The sequence below is a fragment of the Carassius auratus genome, unplaced genomic scaffold (assembly GCF_003368295.1).
Source record: "Carassius auratus strain Wakin unplaced genomic scaffold, ASM336829v1 scaf_tig00013133, whole genome shotgun sequence".
NCBI lineage: Eukaryota > Metazoa > Chordata > Actinopteri > Cypriniformes > Cyprinidae > Carassius > Carassius auratus.
The window spans coordinates 123,169-142,927 of record NW_020524366.1 but is presented as its reverse complement, the minus strand read 5'-3'; the positions used below and the strand labels follow the sequence as shown (position 1 = coordinate 142,927).

At 37.0% G+C, this 19,759-nt stretch overlaps 2 protein-coding genes across 2 annotated transcripts in view; one reads left to right on the top strand and one right to left on the bottom strand.

The window, feature by feature from the left end:
- Nucleotides 1-4,763: 4,763 nt before the first annotated feature.
- On the bottom strand, nucleotides 4,764-18,047 carry LOC113073875 (rho-related GTP-binding protein RhoJ-like). Its single transcript, XM_026246622.1, has 5 exons — nucleotides 17,383-18,047; nucleotides 8,560-8,618; nucleotides 6,392-6,556; nucleotides 6,124-6,219; nucleotides 4,764-5,310 (listed from the first exon to the last, which is right to left on the bottom strand). Exons 1-5 carry the CDS (start codon nucleotides 17,594-17,596, stop codon nucleotides 5,164-5,166), a joined length of 681 nt encoding a protein of 226 aa, XP_026102407.1. The 5' UTR covers nucleotides 17,597-18,047; the 3' UTR covers nucleotides 4,764-5,163.
- A 414-nt stretch (nucleotides 18,048-18,461) lies between these two features.
- LOC113073874 (potassium voltage-gated channel subfamily H member 5-like) overlaps nucleotides 18,462-19,759 on the top strand; it is an 81,197-nt gene continuing 79,899 nt past the window's right edge. Inside the window, exon 1 of the mRNA XM_026246621.1 lies at nucleotides 18,462-18,900. Within this exon, the coding sequence (XP_026102406.1) occupies nucleotides 18,828-18,900 (73 nt within the window). The 5' untranslated portion in view covers nucleotides 18,462-18,827. The remainder of the gene's footprint in view (nucleotides 18,901-19,759) is intronic.

Genomic DNA, 19,759 nt, shown 5'->3' with positions numbered 1-19,759 from the left:
GACATGTCCCTAACTCAATGTGCGAGATTGGCCGCAGTCAGCATATGGTGGTATTACTTCACTCAATTAAAGTGGACAAAACCTCTCTGAGGACCTTTATTTTTTTAACTTGTGAACCAGGTTCAGATCTGGTCATAGTTTCATGCTGTCTGCTGTGGAGACTCTTGGGAATTTCAATGGGAAATTCAGTAGTTACCAAGGGTACATCAAGCTCTGTTTCTCCGACATTAGCAAGGACTCGTGGAATTTCAGTGGCACACGGTGTTCAGAGCTCATCCAGTGTTTTTAAAATCGTTAAGTGACATTTTTTCGTCAAGAACATTCTAGACTGCTTCTCATGGGCCATCCAGGTTTCCACTGCTCTGCTCCAATCGTTTTAATTTCAGGGTGGGTGGATGTCATCTACATGACTGAGCTGAGCAAGACAAGGTTTTTCTTTCTTCTCATGAGTGTTTGAAATGAAATCCTGCTTATGTTGGGATGTTTAGGGCCTGTGTAGGTAAACACTGATCCGGTAGGTCCTAATCTGTCTTCTGAGATACCAGCCACCAGGGGCAGGCTAGAACTAAAAAGCACTTCGAGTTATAGTTCATTAGATGTTCTTGTGGGACTTCAGCCCCTTTTTCTTTTCTTCTTTTATTTGAAGTCCCAACAGTCGTGGTTGTGGATTTTACATGTGAGGAAGATGTATTTATTATATATATATATATATATATATATATATATATATTCATAATTTTATTTTTCTGGGCTTAATCACTTGTCTGTCTTTTTTATTTTTCTTGTTTTAATTCTCCCAAAGCTCATCGTGTGTTTTATGATGGCCCAAGTTTGATATGTAAAAAACAAACAAACAAAAAAAAAATAAAAAGAAAGGGTTTGATGAATAGAATAAATCTAATTATTTTTAAAAAAAGAAAGAGATATTAAATAAACCTGTTTTTTTGTCATACACTGCTTGCTCTCTTTTTCTTAATTGTTTAATAAGTTTCAGTTTAATATTTTTTTTTACTTCGAAGTGTTACATTTGACAAAAAATAGAAAATGTAAGCGTTTAAAAACACACATGTACCAGTTTGATCTAATTAATTAAGTGTCTTTTTTATATCTATTATTATTAGAGCATACAAAAATATATACTTTTTTTTTTTTTTTTATCTGAGAAACTAGGAAGGCTTAAGTTAAATTAATAAGAGCATTAATGTGCAGTTTAAATCCAGTAGGTGGCGGAAGGCTCATTCCAACAGCTCAGAGTGTGAAACAGGAATGAATAGATTAACGCAATGAGAAGGACACTTGTGCTTTTTGTTTGAACTATTTATCAGAAATTCATACAGGTTTGGATGACATTGAGGGTGAGTAAATGTTTACAGAAAATACAGAAAACTTCTTTGTGTGTGTGTGTTAAAGATAAAGTCAAGCTTGACTAAAGAAACTATACACAATGTATACCTAAAAAATCTTAATAGATCTGTCTGATGTGAGAGACCCTTTAATTTGAATGCCTTCATCTCGCACTGGTGGCTAAACTCAATCTTTGAACGCCAGTGAATTACACTTGGATGAGCACAAGTCTTGGTTTTTGGTGTCCTGTCCCGGAAATGTCCGCGTTTTACAGCCATCAAATCCACTGCAAATCCGCAAAAAAAGTCTTACATTGCTGGTTACCAGAACAAACGTGTAGTGATTATTTTCACCAAAAGAGGGCGCTGAAAGCTACACTGATTACTGATTGGTCTCTCGCGCGCCGCTTCTTCTTCAGCAATGAAGAACAAAACCTGGACAAAAGTAGTCAAATATTAAAGCCTCGTCCAAATACCCACACTCGCGGTCTTTGCACTTGAATACTTGACGTTAATTTAGGTTTGAATCTAAACACTGCAGGGCTCCAGTAGTCCTCCAGAAATTAAGTTTTACACCCCTGTACAAACTTTATGCGTACTAGAAACTTCCAGGCAGGTGTGTTGAGGCAAGTTGGAGCTAAACCCTGCGGAACACTGGCCCTCCAGCACCGAGTTTGGAGACCCCTGAGATAACGTGTTCCTTGATATCCAGCAGCGTTACCCTTTTTCTTTGCTGTCATTGGTAGTCTAGTGGACCTCCATCAGCATTGGAACTAAAATTGGAAAAAAGTGAGAGCACTGTCATGAACGAATATTTCGAAGACAATTCCAAAGTTTTATCACAAGCTTTAATCACTCTGTATATTTACAACACATTTTTTAGTTTTGCAAAGAAAGCTGTCATGATTCTTAAGTATATAAATCAATACATGAAATTTAAAGAAAAAAAACCTTTAAAAATAGTAAATAAGTTTACAGTTGAGTTCAAGACTGAGTTCAAGTTATAGCTCTTTCAACCAGTGACTGAAAACTGGTCTTCTCATTAGCATTACAGTATATAAACAATTGCATAGGACAATGCAAGGCACAGTGTCATAAGTGCACTTAAACTGAGTGAAGAAACAAACTCTATGCTACATTAAAGGCAAGAGAATGACGGTTTGTTACTTCCTCTCTGTAGAGCAGGCTTGATTCCTCAGCCCTAGGATAGTCTCTAGCACCTTGCAGGCAATGGAAAGAAGTCCTTGAAGTCAAACTAAGGAGCGACTGATGTGAAGAGCAATCAGAAGTAATCAGTACCAGTTCTGGTGTCCAATAACATGATCATCCGAGAACAACAAGTACTCACAGGAAAGCTTTTGGTAAGTATGAACTGCGAGTTTCGGTTGCTTTAGCAGATGGTTAACCTACACACTGTTCAACACATTTCCAAAACAAAAATGCAAGGGCTACACATATTATTTGACACGTCTACAAAAAAACAGTAAGGAACCATTGTCTTTTCGAAAAGGCCAAATATTTAACTGCGCCATTATCAGCGGTGCAGTTTATACAGCATGACCACACTACATGCCTAAGGAAAAAAACAAGTCTGAAGAACAAAGCCATTTGTTTGAGCTGATCTTTAAAAGGGAAAATGAGGGGGTGGCTTCTTCCAGAGGCAAAACAGAGCAGTTAGACAATGTATAACTCTGCTCCTCAGTAAATACATAAGTACTTCAGCTGAAATAGGGAGTTATATGGTGAGTGATTTTTTTTTCACAGTACTGGATCATATGGAGAACTATGAATGCAACAAAAACAAACAATAATGCTAAAAAAGACAATATAAAGGGAAATCACTTTTCACTTTAAAAAACTAGACCTTTGACATTTAACACGTTTAAAATGTTAAATTAAACTACAATCATACAACAATACGGTGCTGCAGGGATTATGTATTTTTGTAGGCAAAAATGTTGATGGGTTTTGTTGAATGGGTTTTTGTTTAAATGCCCACAATAAGGTCTCTTATGAACATAAGCTCAAGATATTTTCCTGTTTTATTCTACAACATAAACTACACCAGTAATACCCCTTGTGACATTTTTACAGCTGTAACTTGTCTTGAAAAAGGCAGCTGCTAACAAGAGGCTAAATGAGACTACAGGGATTTTCGTGGACATTAAACAGAAACACCATCACGCCAAAAAGGAAAACAGATCTACCGTACTCAGTCGTCAGCTTTTACTATCTCAGTGTGTGTAAAACCACACTTTTGGAAACTACTGGAACTCAAACTTTCAGGGAAAATGTCACAGCGGTAAATTTCCTTGAGGGGGTTTGGCATCCCAATGGTTTTGTTTCCAGGTGTACCATTTAAGGACACAACACACGTCTCCCGGAAATTTTGTAGAATTCAATCGATCACATGACGACTTGGAAAAAAAGTGTTTCCCATTTTGTGTGCCTTATTCATCAGACATTCAGCCAACGTTCCATGGACGTGATGTCTGAGGCTGAAACTACAGAGTAATGTTAAAAGTACGTCATCATTGCTGCAGTGCTCCCTAACTTTGTTTTAAATCGCATTTTGAAATTGCAACTGGCAGTTGGATTAAGAAAAAACTGTGCTTCATGAAAATACCATTTAAATGTTGAATTTAAAATTATTTATTAATATATTATTTGTAACTTTTAACTCCATTTTAACATGAATGAAATAAGCCGTTAAAAATATGTCGCAATTTAAAAAATGTATCTAATTATCTATAAAGATTTATCTATCAATCGTTTTTAATTTCGGAATACATTCGTGATTTATTTTTTTCATTTTACTTATAAGTGGCACATACATTCCTCCATTGGCTCATTTTTAATAGAGGAAAATAAGAGCATTTTTTTAATTATGTGTAGACGGAGTCATTAGAGAAGATAAAATACAGTGCCCTTCAGATATCAAAATGTAAATGCGTATGATAATTATAAGAATTACATCACCATTATTTAAGGCATCATTGTTTCTACACCTACACTGTACAGAGATAAAGGTCTGATGGCTTACAAAAACGTGACTAGGTACACTTCAGGGCATCCCAGTTTTGAAAACGCAAAAAATATGACTATGAACCTATACAAGTAGTCTATAGTGTGCTTGACCATCAATCTTTTTAATGAATAACAAATTATTTAATGTATCTTTGGATGTGTGGTTCTGTAGCAGTTTATCAGTGTTATTTGAAGTTTTGTATGACCTAAGGATTTGTGGTAAAGACGCACTTCTTAATCTCGTCTCGCTCTCTCTTTTCGTATGTTCTACCTCTATTGATGAGTTGGCAATCCTCCAGGGAATTTCCCTTATTAACTAGCTAGAACTGCTGAAGCATTGACTCCAGAAAGAGCGCAGTATTGATCTGAGGTGACGGAGAGAAAGCCAGCTTGTATGGAGGAATGGATTTTCATTTTTTCATAAGCCTTGCGATACCATATAATATAGTCAGTTTAAAACCAAAAATCCAGTGGCCCAGAGATGAACCTGAAATGTTTGATTGGAGATTGGCGACGCCACATTGGTTCAAGTAACCGCAGTCCCACCTGAGACTTCTTTGGCTTGAGAAGCGAATCCTGTAAGGCAACATGGGGAGAAATTAAGGCACTTGTTTTGGACAGCGTAGCTCTCCACGAGACACACAAACCGAGGGCAAGACCGCTCATTGTCCTGAGGGACAACAGGCGGATGGAGAAAGGAAGGATGTACAGCAGACTGGAGGCAGTTTAGGGTCTGTTACTCCTCTAAAGCTTTGGGGGAGAGTGGGCGTTCACAGTTGGAGATGTATTTTCCTCACACGATAGCACAACAGCTCCTGCAGGCTGCGCAGCACCGTTTTTGTTTCTTTGGGCTGAAGATTGTCAGGATGGCCTCATCAAATACTGTCTTTAGTCCCTTCTGAGTCAGTGCTGAACACTCCAGATAGCACTGGGCTCCAATCTGTGGACAACAATAACAATTTTGAAACAAAACACTCAGCTTTGGGTTAAATGGTTTTTAAAAACCATTAAAAACTATTTTTTTTCCCCCATGAAAATCAGTCTTGAAAATCATGGCCACCATTCACTCTCAGCAGCTCAAACACTCTTTTTTTATTTAAATTTTTTTGTGAACAACATGAGGATGAAACCGAATTTATGAATCATGCTTTCTCTGGAAACAACTGACAACTCAGGCTACATTTACATGACAACGATGTATTCAGAAACAAAGTTTTTCCCTTGCGTTTTTAAAAAGTTTAATGTACACACAACAACATGTGCATTGACACATATCCGTGAAAACGGCCAAAAACGCTGTATTACGGGCCAGTAGTTTGTGCTGTCACCTTGATAGTAAACAGTACTAGAAGGGAAGTGACGTTTGTTTGTTGTAGATGATGTGTCTCCACTGTTGGTTGTAATATTGGTGAAGTAAAACCACACTTTGCTGAAGAAGCGGCAGTAACTGTACTATCTACTCGTTGTTTATGTTTGTTCGCACTTGCCTTTAAAATCTACACGTACTGCACATGTCTACATACCTAACATGTACAATGCACGTGCATGATGTCTCCATTTTCAGAGATTCCCATTTTGGGTGTTTAAACGGAAACAATAATGGTGGCGTTTTAAAAAAACTAGCACTTTGAATATGAAGAATATGCGTTTTCAGTTCCCAAAACAAACAGGCAAAATGCATTTTTTTCTCCCGATGAAAATGTTGTGTAAATGGCCCCCAAGCCAAACCACCAAACGTATGAACATCCATCACCTCTCTGGCTAGTTTGAGGCCTTGCTCATAGGTCAGTGGCTTCTCCTTCATCTGGAGCAGACGTGCTAGTGTCTTTGGGTCATCTCGCAAGTCAATCTGAAGGAAAATAAATACATAGTTAAACATTTTTAATTTCATGTATTTTTTTTCTCCATAAAATATTTTATTTCCATTTGATGACTAATCTCAATGTTTGACCTGATAATAGAAAATAAACAATAACTAATACTATTATCACTATCATTAATAAACAAAGAAACTCTTGCACCTGTGTTCCGATGAGGATATAGGGCACATGGGGCATGCAGGATTTGAGCTCAGGCACCCATTCCTCCTGCACATTGTGATAGGAAGCTGGATTCACAACAGAGAAGCAGATGAGAAAGACGTCTGTGTTGGGGTAGGAGAGGGGTCGCAGCTGGTTGTAATCCTCCTATATGACGAGTAAAGTAAGATCCGCTTTAGACTCGGTTCATTCCTCTTACTACTGAAATATGATTCAAAAGATCTTTTTGAAAAACAAACTGTAAGCGAAAGAGGACAGATGATTAATTTAAAGGTTAAAGCTTCAATTAAAGCTTTTTTGTCTAACATAACCCAAAACCCCATCAGTGCTCAATTTACATGATTCTTTAAATGTATGAATAGATGCAGCCTTGGTGAGCATAAGAGACTTTTAAAAAACATTTCAAAATCCTCTGTTTAAGGAGAACCTGATTTACAGGTACACCAGGTTGGGGTTCACTGGACAAAACCAACGTGAAAGAGTTCAAAATTAGGAGTCAATAAATATAAAGTTCTGGTAAAATTTAACACATAGAGCATCTTTATTTTCCATGACTTTATTCTGTCACTTATTATGAAATGCAAATGAACAAATAATTTACATTAGGCTCTGCACCAGCATATTGTAAAAGTCAGTTCATCTTGAAAGCCATTGATCTCCTCCTGATCAATAGTAGAGAAGCAAGATGTACGGAATTATTTAGCTTTCATTTATGCAGCAATGCGTGGTGCACTACATTATTCAGTCTTTCTGATTCTAAAACACAGCAAATATTCGTTATTACAGCACATACTGTGCTTGCTACAGCTATATATCCTAAGAAACAATTACATAATTATATCATGCTGAACAGTAATACTCACACTTTAGCTTGCTTTATTACTTCAAGCAAAAAAACGGTCCTTGAAACTAAGTCAAATAAGTGACCCTCATTGAATTTTGGTAAATATTTATACTGTTATGCAAATCAGTTCCCTATAGCACTTTTCACCAGCCTGGAATGGTATCCAAGATTGTAAAATATGCATATAATGCTATTTTCCTTTTATTGCATGCTTTTGCACACAAAAGAATGGCTTATTCCCTCATTATTTATTTAAATGTATGCACTGTTAGAAACTACATCCTGTTTAATAAATGTCACCCCCCTGTGCAATGTCAGCAACTGCCGAAGTCCTTATAAGAGAATATTCCTCATGGGAAAAAAAGAGAATAACTTATAAGAGCAGTCTTTCCAAGCCAATAAAACAGATGCTGATGCTGAAATTGTTTAACAGATGAATGGAAATGATAGTACTGATCAGTCATCAAAACAACTGAAGTTTAGTAAAAACACATATGTCAAAAAGGCCTAATTTTTATTATAAGATTGGGGATGACATTGTAATCTTTGGCAATATATATTCTAGGATTAAAACTCTAACAACTGGGGTCCGATAAGATGGGTTTGACAGGGATGGCTGATTCTGTGATGCCTTTAGACACACAAGAAAAGTAAATAGCTGGGCTGTCTCTCCAGGTTGTATATGAGTTTCCTGTTGAAGAATCACTGCAATAAGCCAAAATCAAAGTCATTATGGTGGGCTGAGAGTGAAGAAAACAACCCAACCCGTAGTTTCTTGTCATTATTATTATTATAACTATTATTATTATTATTATTTCAAGTCAGTGCTTGCTGCTTTATTTACAACATTATTTAACACAGGCTGTAAATTATGCTGTTAACGTGACTATGATGCAAAAAGAGTTTGTATTCAGAGTGATCTGATGAATGCACGATGCCATTTAGTAATTTTCAAGAGTTTAAATGTAAATCCTGGTGCCATTTCTATTTTGATGAAATTAGACTGTGTTTTGTAGAGGAACGTTGAAATTAACCTAGTGAAAGACATAATTTTTGTGTCATCATTACTCATTGCCATACTTCTCCAATCACTTTGTCTGTTTAAACCCCACCCCTTTTTTACAATAACTTTAAGCTCTCTCTTAATTCTGCCTCTATCCAATTAACAAATGAAGGATATAACCAAGTCCTGATACATTTTAAATTTTTCAGTAATCCGTTTCACTTGGATATACATTGCAGTATGGAAGAAAAGATCTGCTTCTGTTACAATGTGACTATATATACTTAAGATGCATTAACTCACTTGTCCAGCAGTATCGTACAATCCCAGTAAGTGCTGCCTCCCAGATACTGTTACATTCACTGTAAAAAAGAAAACAACAACAAAAGTTCATTATGCATATCAAAGAGCAAAGCAGTTCAAAATATGCCTGTAAAATGTGTGTTTGTCCAGCAGTGTTTCTGCTCCTGCTGTATCACATCTCTCTGATGTACTTCCAGAACTCTGGACCTGCTGTTTGATTGTGGGTGGGAACGGAGGTTGATTTGGAACAGGACAGCTGTCAACAGCTAGGGGTGACCAGTTTTGGAAAACAGGCAGGGAAGAGCGGTGTGTGTGCTTGCATACATATTTCATTCTGCGTTCCAGATGATGAGGGGGAGAGAACGGCTGTGTTGACACAACTAAAAGGAAAAAACCCTGACAAGTCAATCTTTTGTCATCAAACAACACACAATAGAAGACCACTGCTGAGATCAGGAGAACAGCTGGACTCAACATTTCACTGAGGTTTCAAACAAACCGCAGATACTAGTCCGCTGTGTGTCCACACTCTTCTCAAACTCAGTGCTCTGATAGTGGTTTGATAAGGCAGATTAAAGGAATGTGTGCATGAGAGAAGAAAGAGGGTGTGACGTGAATGGTGGCCCTCATCAGATTCTTTAGGCACAAAGCGCCTACTGAGACACCCTGAACTAAATTCAACCTTCTCAACTCCATGATAAACTGGAATACTGATGCCTGGGACCACAAAAAATATTTTACTAAATATTTCATAACCCATCAATTGTACTGAGCCAAATACCCATTGATGCTTCCAAAATATCCAATAACCTTCCTGTCAGAACCAAAGCACTTCCTGCGAACTGTAGATCTGACACCCTTAATGAGTCAAGAAGCTTCTGGAAAGCCATGAAGTCTGAAGTCATATTGAAGTATATTTATTTCCAGTTCATGAACAAATTAAATTAATCTGATTCAATTTACAAAACCATTCTGGTTTTTTGCAAATCCCCTTTCAAGGAAAGTCAGTTCACTCTGTGGCCATATTTGCAATGCCACTGGCAGATATACTGGCATCTAAGACCAACTCTTATCTACTTGAATGGAGAAATTCTAAAAACTGCTTGCTAAACTCGCATTTAAAAATCCAACTTGAACTATCCCATTAATATAGATTATTATGCTCAAACATTGTTTAAAAATATATATATTTCAGGTTGGTTCAGCCGATGTGCATGCATGTCTGCATCTCAGCACACTGACTGTTTCCATGGAAACCAGAGATTATAACAGCTGAAGTGACAAGATGACTTAACCAATTGGCAAGTATTCCACCATATTGCATGTATAGTACTAGTTATACAAGTGAAAAATCGATGATCCAGTTCGTTTGAATCTCACCATCATATAGTTTCATAACACTAAGAATATACCACAAGTCATATGGACCACTTTTATAATTTGATGGTGCTCTTTTGAATTTTTTTTTCTTCCTTCATAAAGATTTTGTTGTTGTTGTTGATTGTTCTCAAAACAAGGAACATAAAAAAATAAAAAAACATTGATAATTTCAATAGTTCTAGTCAGTCAAATGTAAATAGCTAAAAGACACTAAAACCCCTAAAGCAGTTCTCATGCTATAGCTTAACTGTTTCACAAGGCATAATGTTTGTTTGGGTCTAAGTGGCCCTTTTCAGTCATATCTTACACAGCTTTAAGTGATTACTTATCTCAAATGTTAATTTTAACAATCGTGCTCGACACTGGGGACAAAGAGACAAATACAAAGCAGCACTATAGCTCTAGTGCCCCTAGCTTAGCCTCGTGGAGATACATGGGGTCACTGAGGAGCCGCCAGGGTGGTGTCTTTCTGAAAGAGAGGAGTGAGGAATTGCAGCTGTAAGAAACCAGCCAAGCGGTGTTTTGATTATATGTGCTTAGATGTTCTTTCCCTGTCCTGTAGACTGTAAAGATGGACCAGAAACAGTGGCCTTGAGTCTGTCACTGTGTATCAGCTGTTCCTGACAGGTCCTTTTACCAGCACGATTCTTGTCCCCTCTTGGGGCTGGGCAAAATAAGGACTCTAATCTTTTCCTCGTTTACTGATTCTCTGACTCTTACTTTGCCTATAAATACAAAACCACTAATACAAAGCAAGGCTGGGGTGATGTGAGGTGAAAGTTTGAGAGAAGTAGAGAAATGAATGTCTGTAGGGATGGATAAGGTTTGGTGGCTGTGAATCAGGCACTCAGCTGTTCTCTCCGGTCAGCTGCTTTTACCCATGAGGCCCGAGCTTTCTGCAAAACCCAGCCCCATTCTGTGGCCTGGAGAGAAATCAATGTTGTGTTACAATCCCACTCAAGCTTGACTCTTGTCAAACGTGATTTGGCGCTTTAGAAGCCCAAACACCCCTCCAAGTCTCAACTTTCTTCAGTCCTCTCTTCTCTTTCGCAGACTGGCCTGTGACATTGAGTCAGCCACTATATCTGTATTCGGTGAGCTTTAGCCTATAAGAACAGTCCAGCGAATTGTATAGATACTCACATGGTAATAGCAAAGAGACTGCACTTTCCATTAGGTCTCAAGTGATGACCATTTACTGTAGATGCTTTCACTGCTCACCCACAATTGACACCCATTCTTCCATGTTGGACTGTTGGCCACCACCCATTCCCAGAAAATTGTCTTTTAGCAATAAATGTATTGGCATCTTTGATCTGGTACTGGTATCTGGTAATCAGTGCATTGTGTACCATTCAGAGTGCAACTGCAAACTGTTTTATGTCAGTAAACGGGCTCTTGCAGTGTTGTGATTTATAATAGGTTTATATGTTTTTCAAGTGGTTGGCATTCTTGAAGTGTGATTTTTTTTTTAAGAAAAAGCTTGTACCACTAGTGTTTCTTTGAAGACATCAGTGCGTCAAACTGCAAAATAAACCACTGGGTTTTATCCTCTTTTCAATTCATGTTGCTGCATCACTGTGCTTATCAGAGAGTGTACGTAATCTACATAAACATTTTGCATAGCATAACTAAAAAATCCATTAATGTGATTAATATTGTATTCTGAAGGCAAAAGAATCTGCAAAGCCCTTACATGGCATGCGCTACAAGATTGAGCTTTTGCTTTAAATAAGCATGACCACTCGCTCCACTATGAATTTTCATTTATTTACTTATGAACTCTTCCTCAAAAATATTTATAATATTATTTAAAGGGACCCAAAAATTTAAATTCTGTCATATTTTACTTTCATGTCATCACCGTTACGTTTTGGGCCTAGATGGTCTAGAACAAATTCTAGTGAGCTATAGACATAACCATTCAAAGATTTAATGCTTATTTCCAAGTAGAAATGATAAGTTCAAAAGAATGTTTACTTCTTTCAACCACTCCATTAGACAACATTTATTCCTTCCAGCAACCAACCACTAACCAAATATGGCATATTGATACCATTAACCATCAAACCACATTCGCAAGTTAATGGGATAACAAGGCGATAATTGTGATTGTGTCCCCCTTGGTTGCTCTCACAGGGGATCAGGTTAAGGAGGCAGCAAAACTTGCCTGATGGTTTTGTTTTAGCAGCATACCTGTGTTTACTGCAGAAGTTTGAGGCGGCTGAGCCGGCGAATAACACACGTCATAACCAAATGTCATGCGATTGGGTTACGGGTACACCAATGATTTTAAACTTCAGACAAGCGCCCCCTCACGAGAAAGTATACACTCGTCAATTAATTCCAGACTCTGTCTACAAAGCAAAGTGAAGTAGCTGAGTTTGGTATTACCAGGCTATGATAACATAGGCAGCAAAGAATAAAATATCTTCAAGACTCAACCGAAATTATCTGGGTATTTCTGGTTTCCAGTTTTCATTTAACTATATAACTTTTATTTATGTCAGTGTTAATAAACACAATCTAACTGCTGTTGTTTTATTTTGTTTAGTTCATAATATTCTTGCTCATGGAAAGGTAAAGGTGAAACCCCCATGGTTTACAGATCTGCCATTCCAAGAAGAGATCAAATCAAATGGAAAATGTAGTGGAACGATAATGAAAAAAATAAATAAGTAGGTGGTAAATTAGCGATCTGGGCCAATACAACACCAGCTGTGGTGAATGGAGTGTTGCAGCACAAAGAGTTAACATTAGTAATGCACAGATGATTCTTCATAGTTTCATATTTAAAAGTGCTACTTCCCAAGCCTGTCCCTGATGAAAAATAACTATAGATTTCCAACTGAAGGTATTTTAATATTGACCACGTGGCAATATCCACAATCCAATATTACTGGTGGATTAGTTGATTGTGTTAGGAGTCTAGTGGGAGCCGCACTAGACAATGACTCATCTCAAACGCTTTAACAGGCACTGTGTCATGAGTCGGGAATGTCATTGGTTTGTTTTGGATAAGGGAATTCTGCACCCATGAGATTTATAGATGGAAACCATAGTCCCACTTACAGTTGGGTTGAGCTCTAGCTCTAGTATATTTATAGAAAAAAATTCTAGATTTCTCTAACAACCCCCTGTAAAATAGTCCCGTCCGAATACGGCTCTTGGAACAGCCTTCTTTCAAGAAATAAATAAAATCCTTTGAACGGTAGTGAATATTAAAATAAAAACATATTCAGAATACTAATATATTCTATTACAAAATAAAGCTATATCTCAAAATAGAAGCTGCTAACATTGCTCAGTTCACCATTTAACTATACATATAAATAAGCTGTTTATTTATTAATTATATTTTCACTAATAATTTGATTGTTATATGCCCAGTGCTTCCTATATTGTAAACTGTTCTATTACTGCTTGAGGCATGAAGGAGTAAGTTCATAGTTTTTAATTTAAGACCAATTCTAGCATAGCAACACAGTAAAGCTTTCAGTGGCCTACAATTTCCTTAAAGGTGAACAGTGAAATGTATTCACCACTGATGTCACCAAAATTTATTGTAAAAAATGGATCAGGATTCCCAAATACTCTCAGTCTTCCAGTGGTTGAACTGGTTTGGATTCTCAAAAGTCTTGTGGCAAGCTTTAAAGAAAGCTTTCTTGTGCCTTGTCATGAAAAAGTATTTAAACATTAAAAATAAAGAAGACAATCAGCAGTTTATTGTAGAAATGAAATCATTTCAGAAAATGATAGTATATTAAGTTATAGAAGTTTACATTTAGTGTAAAGAAAGTGTGTTGTAAATTTATTTTATCTAAAATAAATATTTTCAATATATATATATATAATTTAAATTGCTATAAATTAGAGCCCTATATCTAAAGTTCTGTTCCAAATTTGAAGTTGATATAAAAAAATTTAGGTTCCTATGAAATTTTGTTATACCAAAAATAGCTACCAGGTGACATCCAAAATCCTTTGAATTGTTTTGGTGCATTTTTCTGTCACAAATGTACAATCTTTTTTTCTTAATAGTCCTTAAACCTAAAGAATAAGCACCAAATATAGAATTTTGAAACTCAGACCTTTCCAACGATATGTATTTTGTAAAGATTATGGAAAGTTGTGATTGTAAAATACCGTAATACTTTTTCTAATATAACACTTGACACCGCCCACTAACGGGCAGAGACCAAAAAAAAGTTTAAAGTCCTATTTCCATAGTAATGCAATGCCCAATTTCAAAATGGTTTTCACAGTATGAATTTTCAAGTTTGTAAGCTTTCAAATGATATATATATAATTTATGATGATTACTAAAATATGTGATAGGGAAAAAAGACAATGAAAAAAGAGTGCCAAGCGTCCCTCCAGCAGGGTTTAAAAAAAACATAAGGTAAAATCTGCTCAGTCAGGGCTTTTATTGCTATTTTTTTTTTTTATTAGCAAAAAGTGCCTGCATTGAATTTTTTGTTCTGGGACATCCATGTAGTGTCCTCTGGATGACCTCACTCGTCAGCTTAATTCAGCTGCAAGAGTAGACAGAGAATCACACTCCCTGAAGATCTTTCCATCTCATTCAACTCCCAAGAGTTTAAAAGTTTTACTCACTCCTTGAATGAGTTCAGTCTGTGCTCTTCTGAGCTTGTACTGGCCAGATGGAGGAAATTACAACACAGGATACTATTAAAATCTCATAAAAAATGAAAAAGGGTTCCTTATCTGTTAAAATTGGTAAAAATGCCTTATCTGATCATATGGCACATTAGAAAATGTGGAAGAGAACCCTTATAACTACCTACTTTACGGTTCTTAGCCAAGTAAAAAAAGCTATCACAAATGACAGCCATAAAGATTGGGGCTAAATTGAGTTTTTTGTCAAAATAACGTTTGATATTCTTTGCTAATTCACAAGCTCTTTCTATACAGCCTCTGAAATATGTGAATCACTCAGTCTTTGTGCCATCATTAATCATCTAAAGACGCTGAATAAGAGATTTAGTATAGAAGTACAAACAGTGTAAATATGAAACAATGTGAACTCTCTTCTCCCATTTCTCTTTGCTCTTTAAAAATGATTACTTTTCCACTTCTAATAATGTCAATTGTAAAGACCTATGCATTGCATTAGGAAGACTGCTGACATCTACTTTTGTAGCACAAATTACAATAGTGTTATTTTGAATTTGTCATGACTTGGGAAAACTGATAATTAGAGATATTAGCTGCATCTGAAATTGCATACTGTCTAGTAGGTAATGTATTTGGTTTGAAATTAAAGGGTTAGTTCACCCAATAATCTAAATTATGTCATTAATGACTCACCCTCATGTTCCAAACCCGTGAGAACTCCGTTCATCTTCAGAACACAGTTTAAGATATTTTAGATGTAGTCCGAGAGCTCTCAGTCCCTCCATTGAAGTAAGAAAGGTAAGAAAAACATCTTCAAAGGAGTCCAAGAGACATCAGAGGGTCAGTTAGAATTTTTTGAAGCAGAGAAAATACATTTTGATCCAAAAATAGCAAAAACTACTACTTTATTCAGCATTGTCTTCTCTTCCGTGTCTGTTGTGAGAGAGTTCAAAACAAAGCAGTTTAGTGATATCCGGTTCGCGAACTAATCATTCGATGCAACCGGATCTTTTTGAACCAGTTCACCAAATCAAACTGAATCGTTTTAAACAGTTTGCGTCTCCAATAAGCATTAATCCACAAATGACTTAAGCTGTTAACTTTTTTAATGTGGCTGAGACTCCCTCCAAGTTAAAATAAACCAATTTCCTGAAGTAATTATTTTACTCAAACAGTACACTGACTGAACTGCTGTGAAGAGAGAACTGGACCAAAATGTATTTTCGATGCTTCAAAAAATTCTAACTGACCCTCTGATGTCACATGGACTACTTTTATTAAAAGAAAATCTTGTCTTTCTGGACATGAACAGTAGACCGTGCACACAGTTTCAATGAAGGGACTGAGAGGTCTCAGACTAAATCTAAAATATCTTAAACTGTTCTGAAGATGAACGGAGGTCTCACAGGTTTGAAACGACATGAGGGTGAGTTATTAATGACATAATTTAGATTTTTGGGTGAACTAACCCTTTAACTTTTCAAGTGTTGATGAAATGTTTTTATGTAGTATGAAAATGGGTAGTATGAATTAAATTTAGATGTAGCCTACTACGTGTTACTGTCAAGTGACCTACCAGTGTCTGTTGTGTCCCTTCACCACCATTCAAAAATCCTCTCCTGTGGCCTCATGGGATAGTAAAGTGCCCATTGATGTGCACTTCAGAATCTCGGCAGATGTTGAAAGTCATAATTTTTGTCAACTGTTCTTTTCCCAATACTATGATTCGATACTATGAACTTTTCTCATGTAATGTTTTTCACCTACTATATTGTACGGAAGGCACAGGACATATTTGTAATTCTTCCTACAAGTTCTTTCAAGAAGGTTCTTTCTTTATATTTGCGATGGAATTATCCCGCTGTTCTCAGAGGATGGTGAAGCTGTGTAATTAGGACTTGATCCTCATGGGATTCTGGGAGCACACATGTGTCATGGGGGATTTTCTCCAGAGAAACCAAAGCCTTTATGCTTTCCTGCAAATACGTTTAAGTCAGAGAGAACAAGAAATAAACAATGGACAGCAACACATTTGTGACCCTAAACCACTGTGGATCTACAAAGATAAAATGCATTAAGTACAAAGTGTTTAGATTCTGCCTGTTCCTGCGATCAACAGGTTGCGGCACCTGCGGCGAAGCTTGCTATTTACATTATTTACCTCTAGTGCAACATACATCATCTTTTGACGTCGCTAGCACAGTAAGGTAATCGTCAATAACCTTAAAGTTTGAAATACTTATTAAATTACTATATTTTTTGTTGCAATTACTGTTGAATAATGAAAGATTCATGTCTGACACTGATTCTGAAGCAAAACTTTCTGCAACGTACTGTAGCTATGGTTAGCCTACATGTTTAGTCCATCCCAACTTCTGTTTGCAAAGCGATTTAAATTGAAAACATTGTTGAAATGTATAAGCCTATGTGTCTGTGTATATGTAGGTATGTACGAGTATATAAATAGCCTATATTTAAATGCAGGTAACACACCCTCTTAAAATGTATTAATTACAATATAGGACTATTATTATTAACCTAAATTAAGGGGCTATGAGCCCCCAAACTATATTCGTACCCTGTTTCTACTCTTCAGTCTGTCAGGCCTCAGTCCCCGCTCTGGCAGTTGATATCTCCTCTTTCAGGTGGCTATTCTTGGGACAGTCCCCTACCCGACTGTAGTGGGGGGTGGATTAGGTAGAGATACTGTAAACTGCACTTCATAAACAGGGATTTCAACTGAATATTCCCAGTTGAAATCCACCTTTATTTATATAAGTTTGCGCTTTATACAAAACATCTTACCTGCGTAGTGATCGAATACAGTCGGTACATATTCCTCGGGAAAAGCATCATTTGCGTAACTCATCAGCAAACAGGTTTTGCCCACAGCTCCATCGCCGACCACAACACATTTCAACATCTTTTTGGCCGCAATATCGAGAGGATCTCTGCTACTGCCTCCTTCCTCGACCGCTTCCACTGCATTCTGCCTACTTTTCGAGCTGAGCGTAGGCATGATAGTTGGACAAGTCCAGAAACTATACTCTCCACAGGTAGCCAAGTCCTCGGTCGACAAGAAATCTCAGTCTTTGAGACTGTAGTCTTCGTGTGACCAGTGTTTAAACACTCGAGTTTGCGTGTCGTACGGTGAGCAGGCAAATCCGTCAAGTAGGTGACCCACGCTCTAGCTCGCGCTTCCAAAACAATCCCTCGCCATCGAGCGCAGTTTCATGAAAACTCACGATAACTCCTATAACTCGCATTACGATATTTTACATTCTCCTGGTCCGACGACGGATCAGTGTTTGTGTCTCCTCTTTATTTCCCTTGTAACTCCACATTCGCCCCTACGCGGCTACGCATCGCCAGTGTCAGGAAATCATTGGTTTCATTCCGAATTCCATATTAGGCAGGAGTGGGCTGGGAACAATAGGGGCTCTGTCCACTGCCTCCTCAGACAGGGGACTCCAGCGGCACAGGAGGGGCTAATCTAACTGCATTTCCTAAAATATGGCGCCACTGACCGCCACAGACATTCATTCATTCATTCACACTCACTCACTCACTCACTCACTCACTCTTCTTTCTTTCTTTCCCCATCAAAATATCAACAAATTCGTTTTTCAAGCATTAAATTCCCGATTGATTTTGAAATATCAATAATTTATCTAACCTTTTTTTTAGAAGGAGATATTCTCATGAGGAAATAGGTAAGGTAATGCATGTGAAATGTTGTTGAATAAACATAAAAAGTTTTATAAAATATTCCAAGGGAATACTGACATGGTATCATCATATTAGTCTACATCCTGATGTAATCAAGATTGCGCGTAAACCCTCCTTAAAATTCATGAGTTGTATAGTAACTCACTTTAACTGTTAAATTTACCTTTTTCTCAATTAAGATGACAATGACATAATTTCCAGTAACTCTTGTAATTCGCGCGAAAGAGGTACCATCTGTTGCATGTGTTGCTTCTCCATGGTACCGGGCGTCGCGCTCCAGATTTCTGTGCCAGTCACTTTTCAGTGTTACAGTTCGCGAGTGCGCAGGCGCCAACCAGGGGAGCGCGGAGCCTGCAGAACTGCAAGCGCAACGTGGTACAAAGAACCCATACCAGTCAGCCACGGCGCAGCGTTACCATGATCTTCTCCATCCCATCGATACATTCCCATCCCGCCTGCATCACTTTAACGACCAGCTTCCAGCAAGTCCGCAAGCCTGACCGACGCTGCCCGACCGCAGAATGCACGGGGGAAAAAGAGGACTGGTGGCACCACAGAACACTTTTTTGGAAAATATTGTCCGTCGCTCAAGTGGTAAGATGATCGCTTTCTTCAGATTGCAGTACCTGATAAAGCAAAGGGGGAAAGTCTCATGGTGTCTTAAGAAATGTTTAAATTCTCTTACGCTTTATTTTTTCTAACTTTAATTGTGCTCAGAATTACGCGTAAAAGTGAATCTCTTGAGTTTGTTCTCATAAAAATGGGAAACCTATTTTTTTTCTCTGATTTAAGTAATATTAAATATTTACATATGACGCACCTAAAGTAACTTCTACATACTCTTCTTTATTATGTGCTTAGTAAAACATAAAAAACACAGAGCTGCAAAACAGCCGTGAGCTGAACTTAATCACTCTTTGACCATAATAACAGTAATTAAACACAGTTTACAATGCATTGCTCAATCGCTTCTCAAAACGTTACCTTACTATTGCTATCGATTATCAACAAAATTTTATTAATGCGTCAGTAAGACTTGATTTTTTTTAAAGACATCAACAACCTACAGTCAAATATATTCTAAACTCTTTGCTTCAGTCGGGATAAATCTCACGCGGGTAAACGTTTTTTTGATGCGTCAATTGACGCATGTAAAAATGCGTGGATGTTTTTTTTTTTTTTTTTTTTTTTTTTTGGTGGAGTCACACAAACAACTATTTCGTCACACAAACAACCATTCTGGCTTACTTTTGTTAAACTTTAAACCAAACATGTAAACATGTAAAAAAAAGTTTATTGTGGTTAAATGGATATGTGACTATTATACCTAGGATATTTTGAATATATATAGCTATTATATATATATATATATATATATATATATATATATATATATATATATATATATATATATATATATATATATATATATATATATATATATATATATATA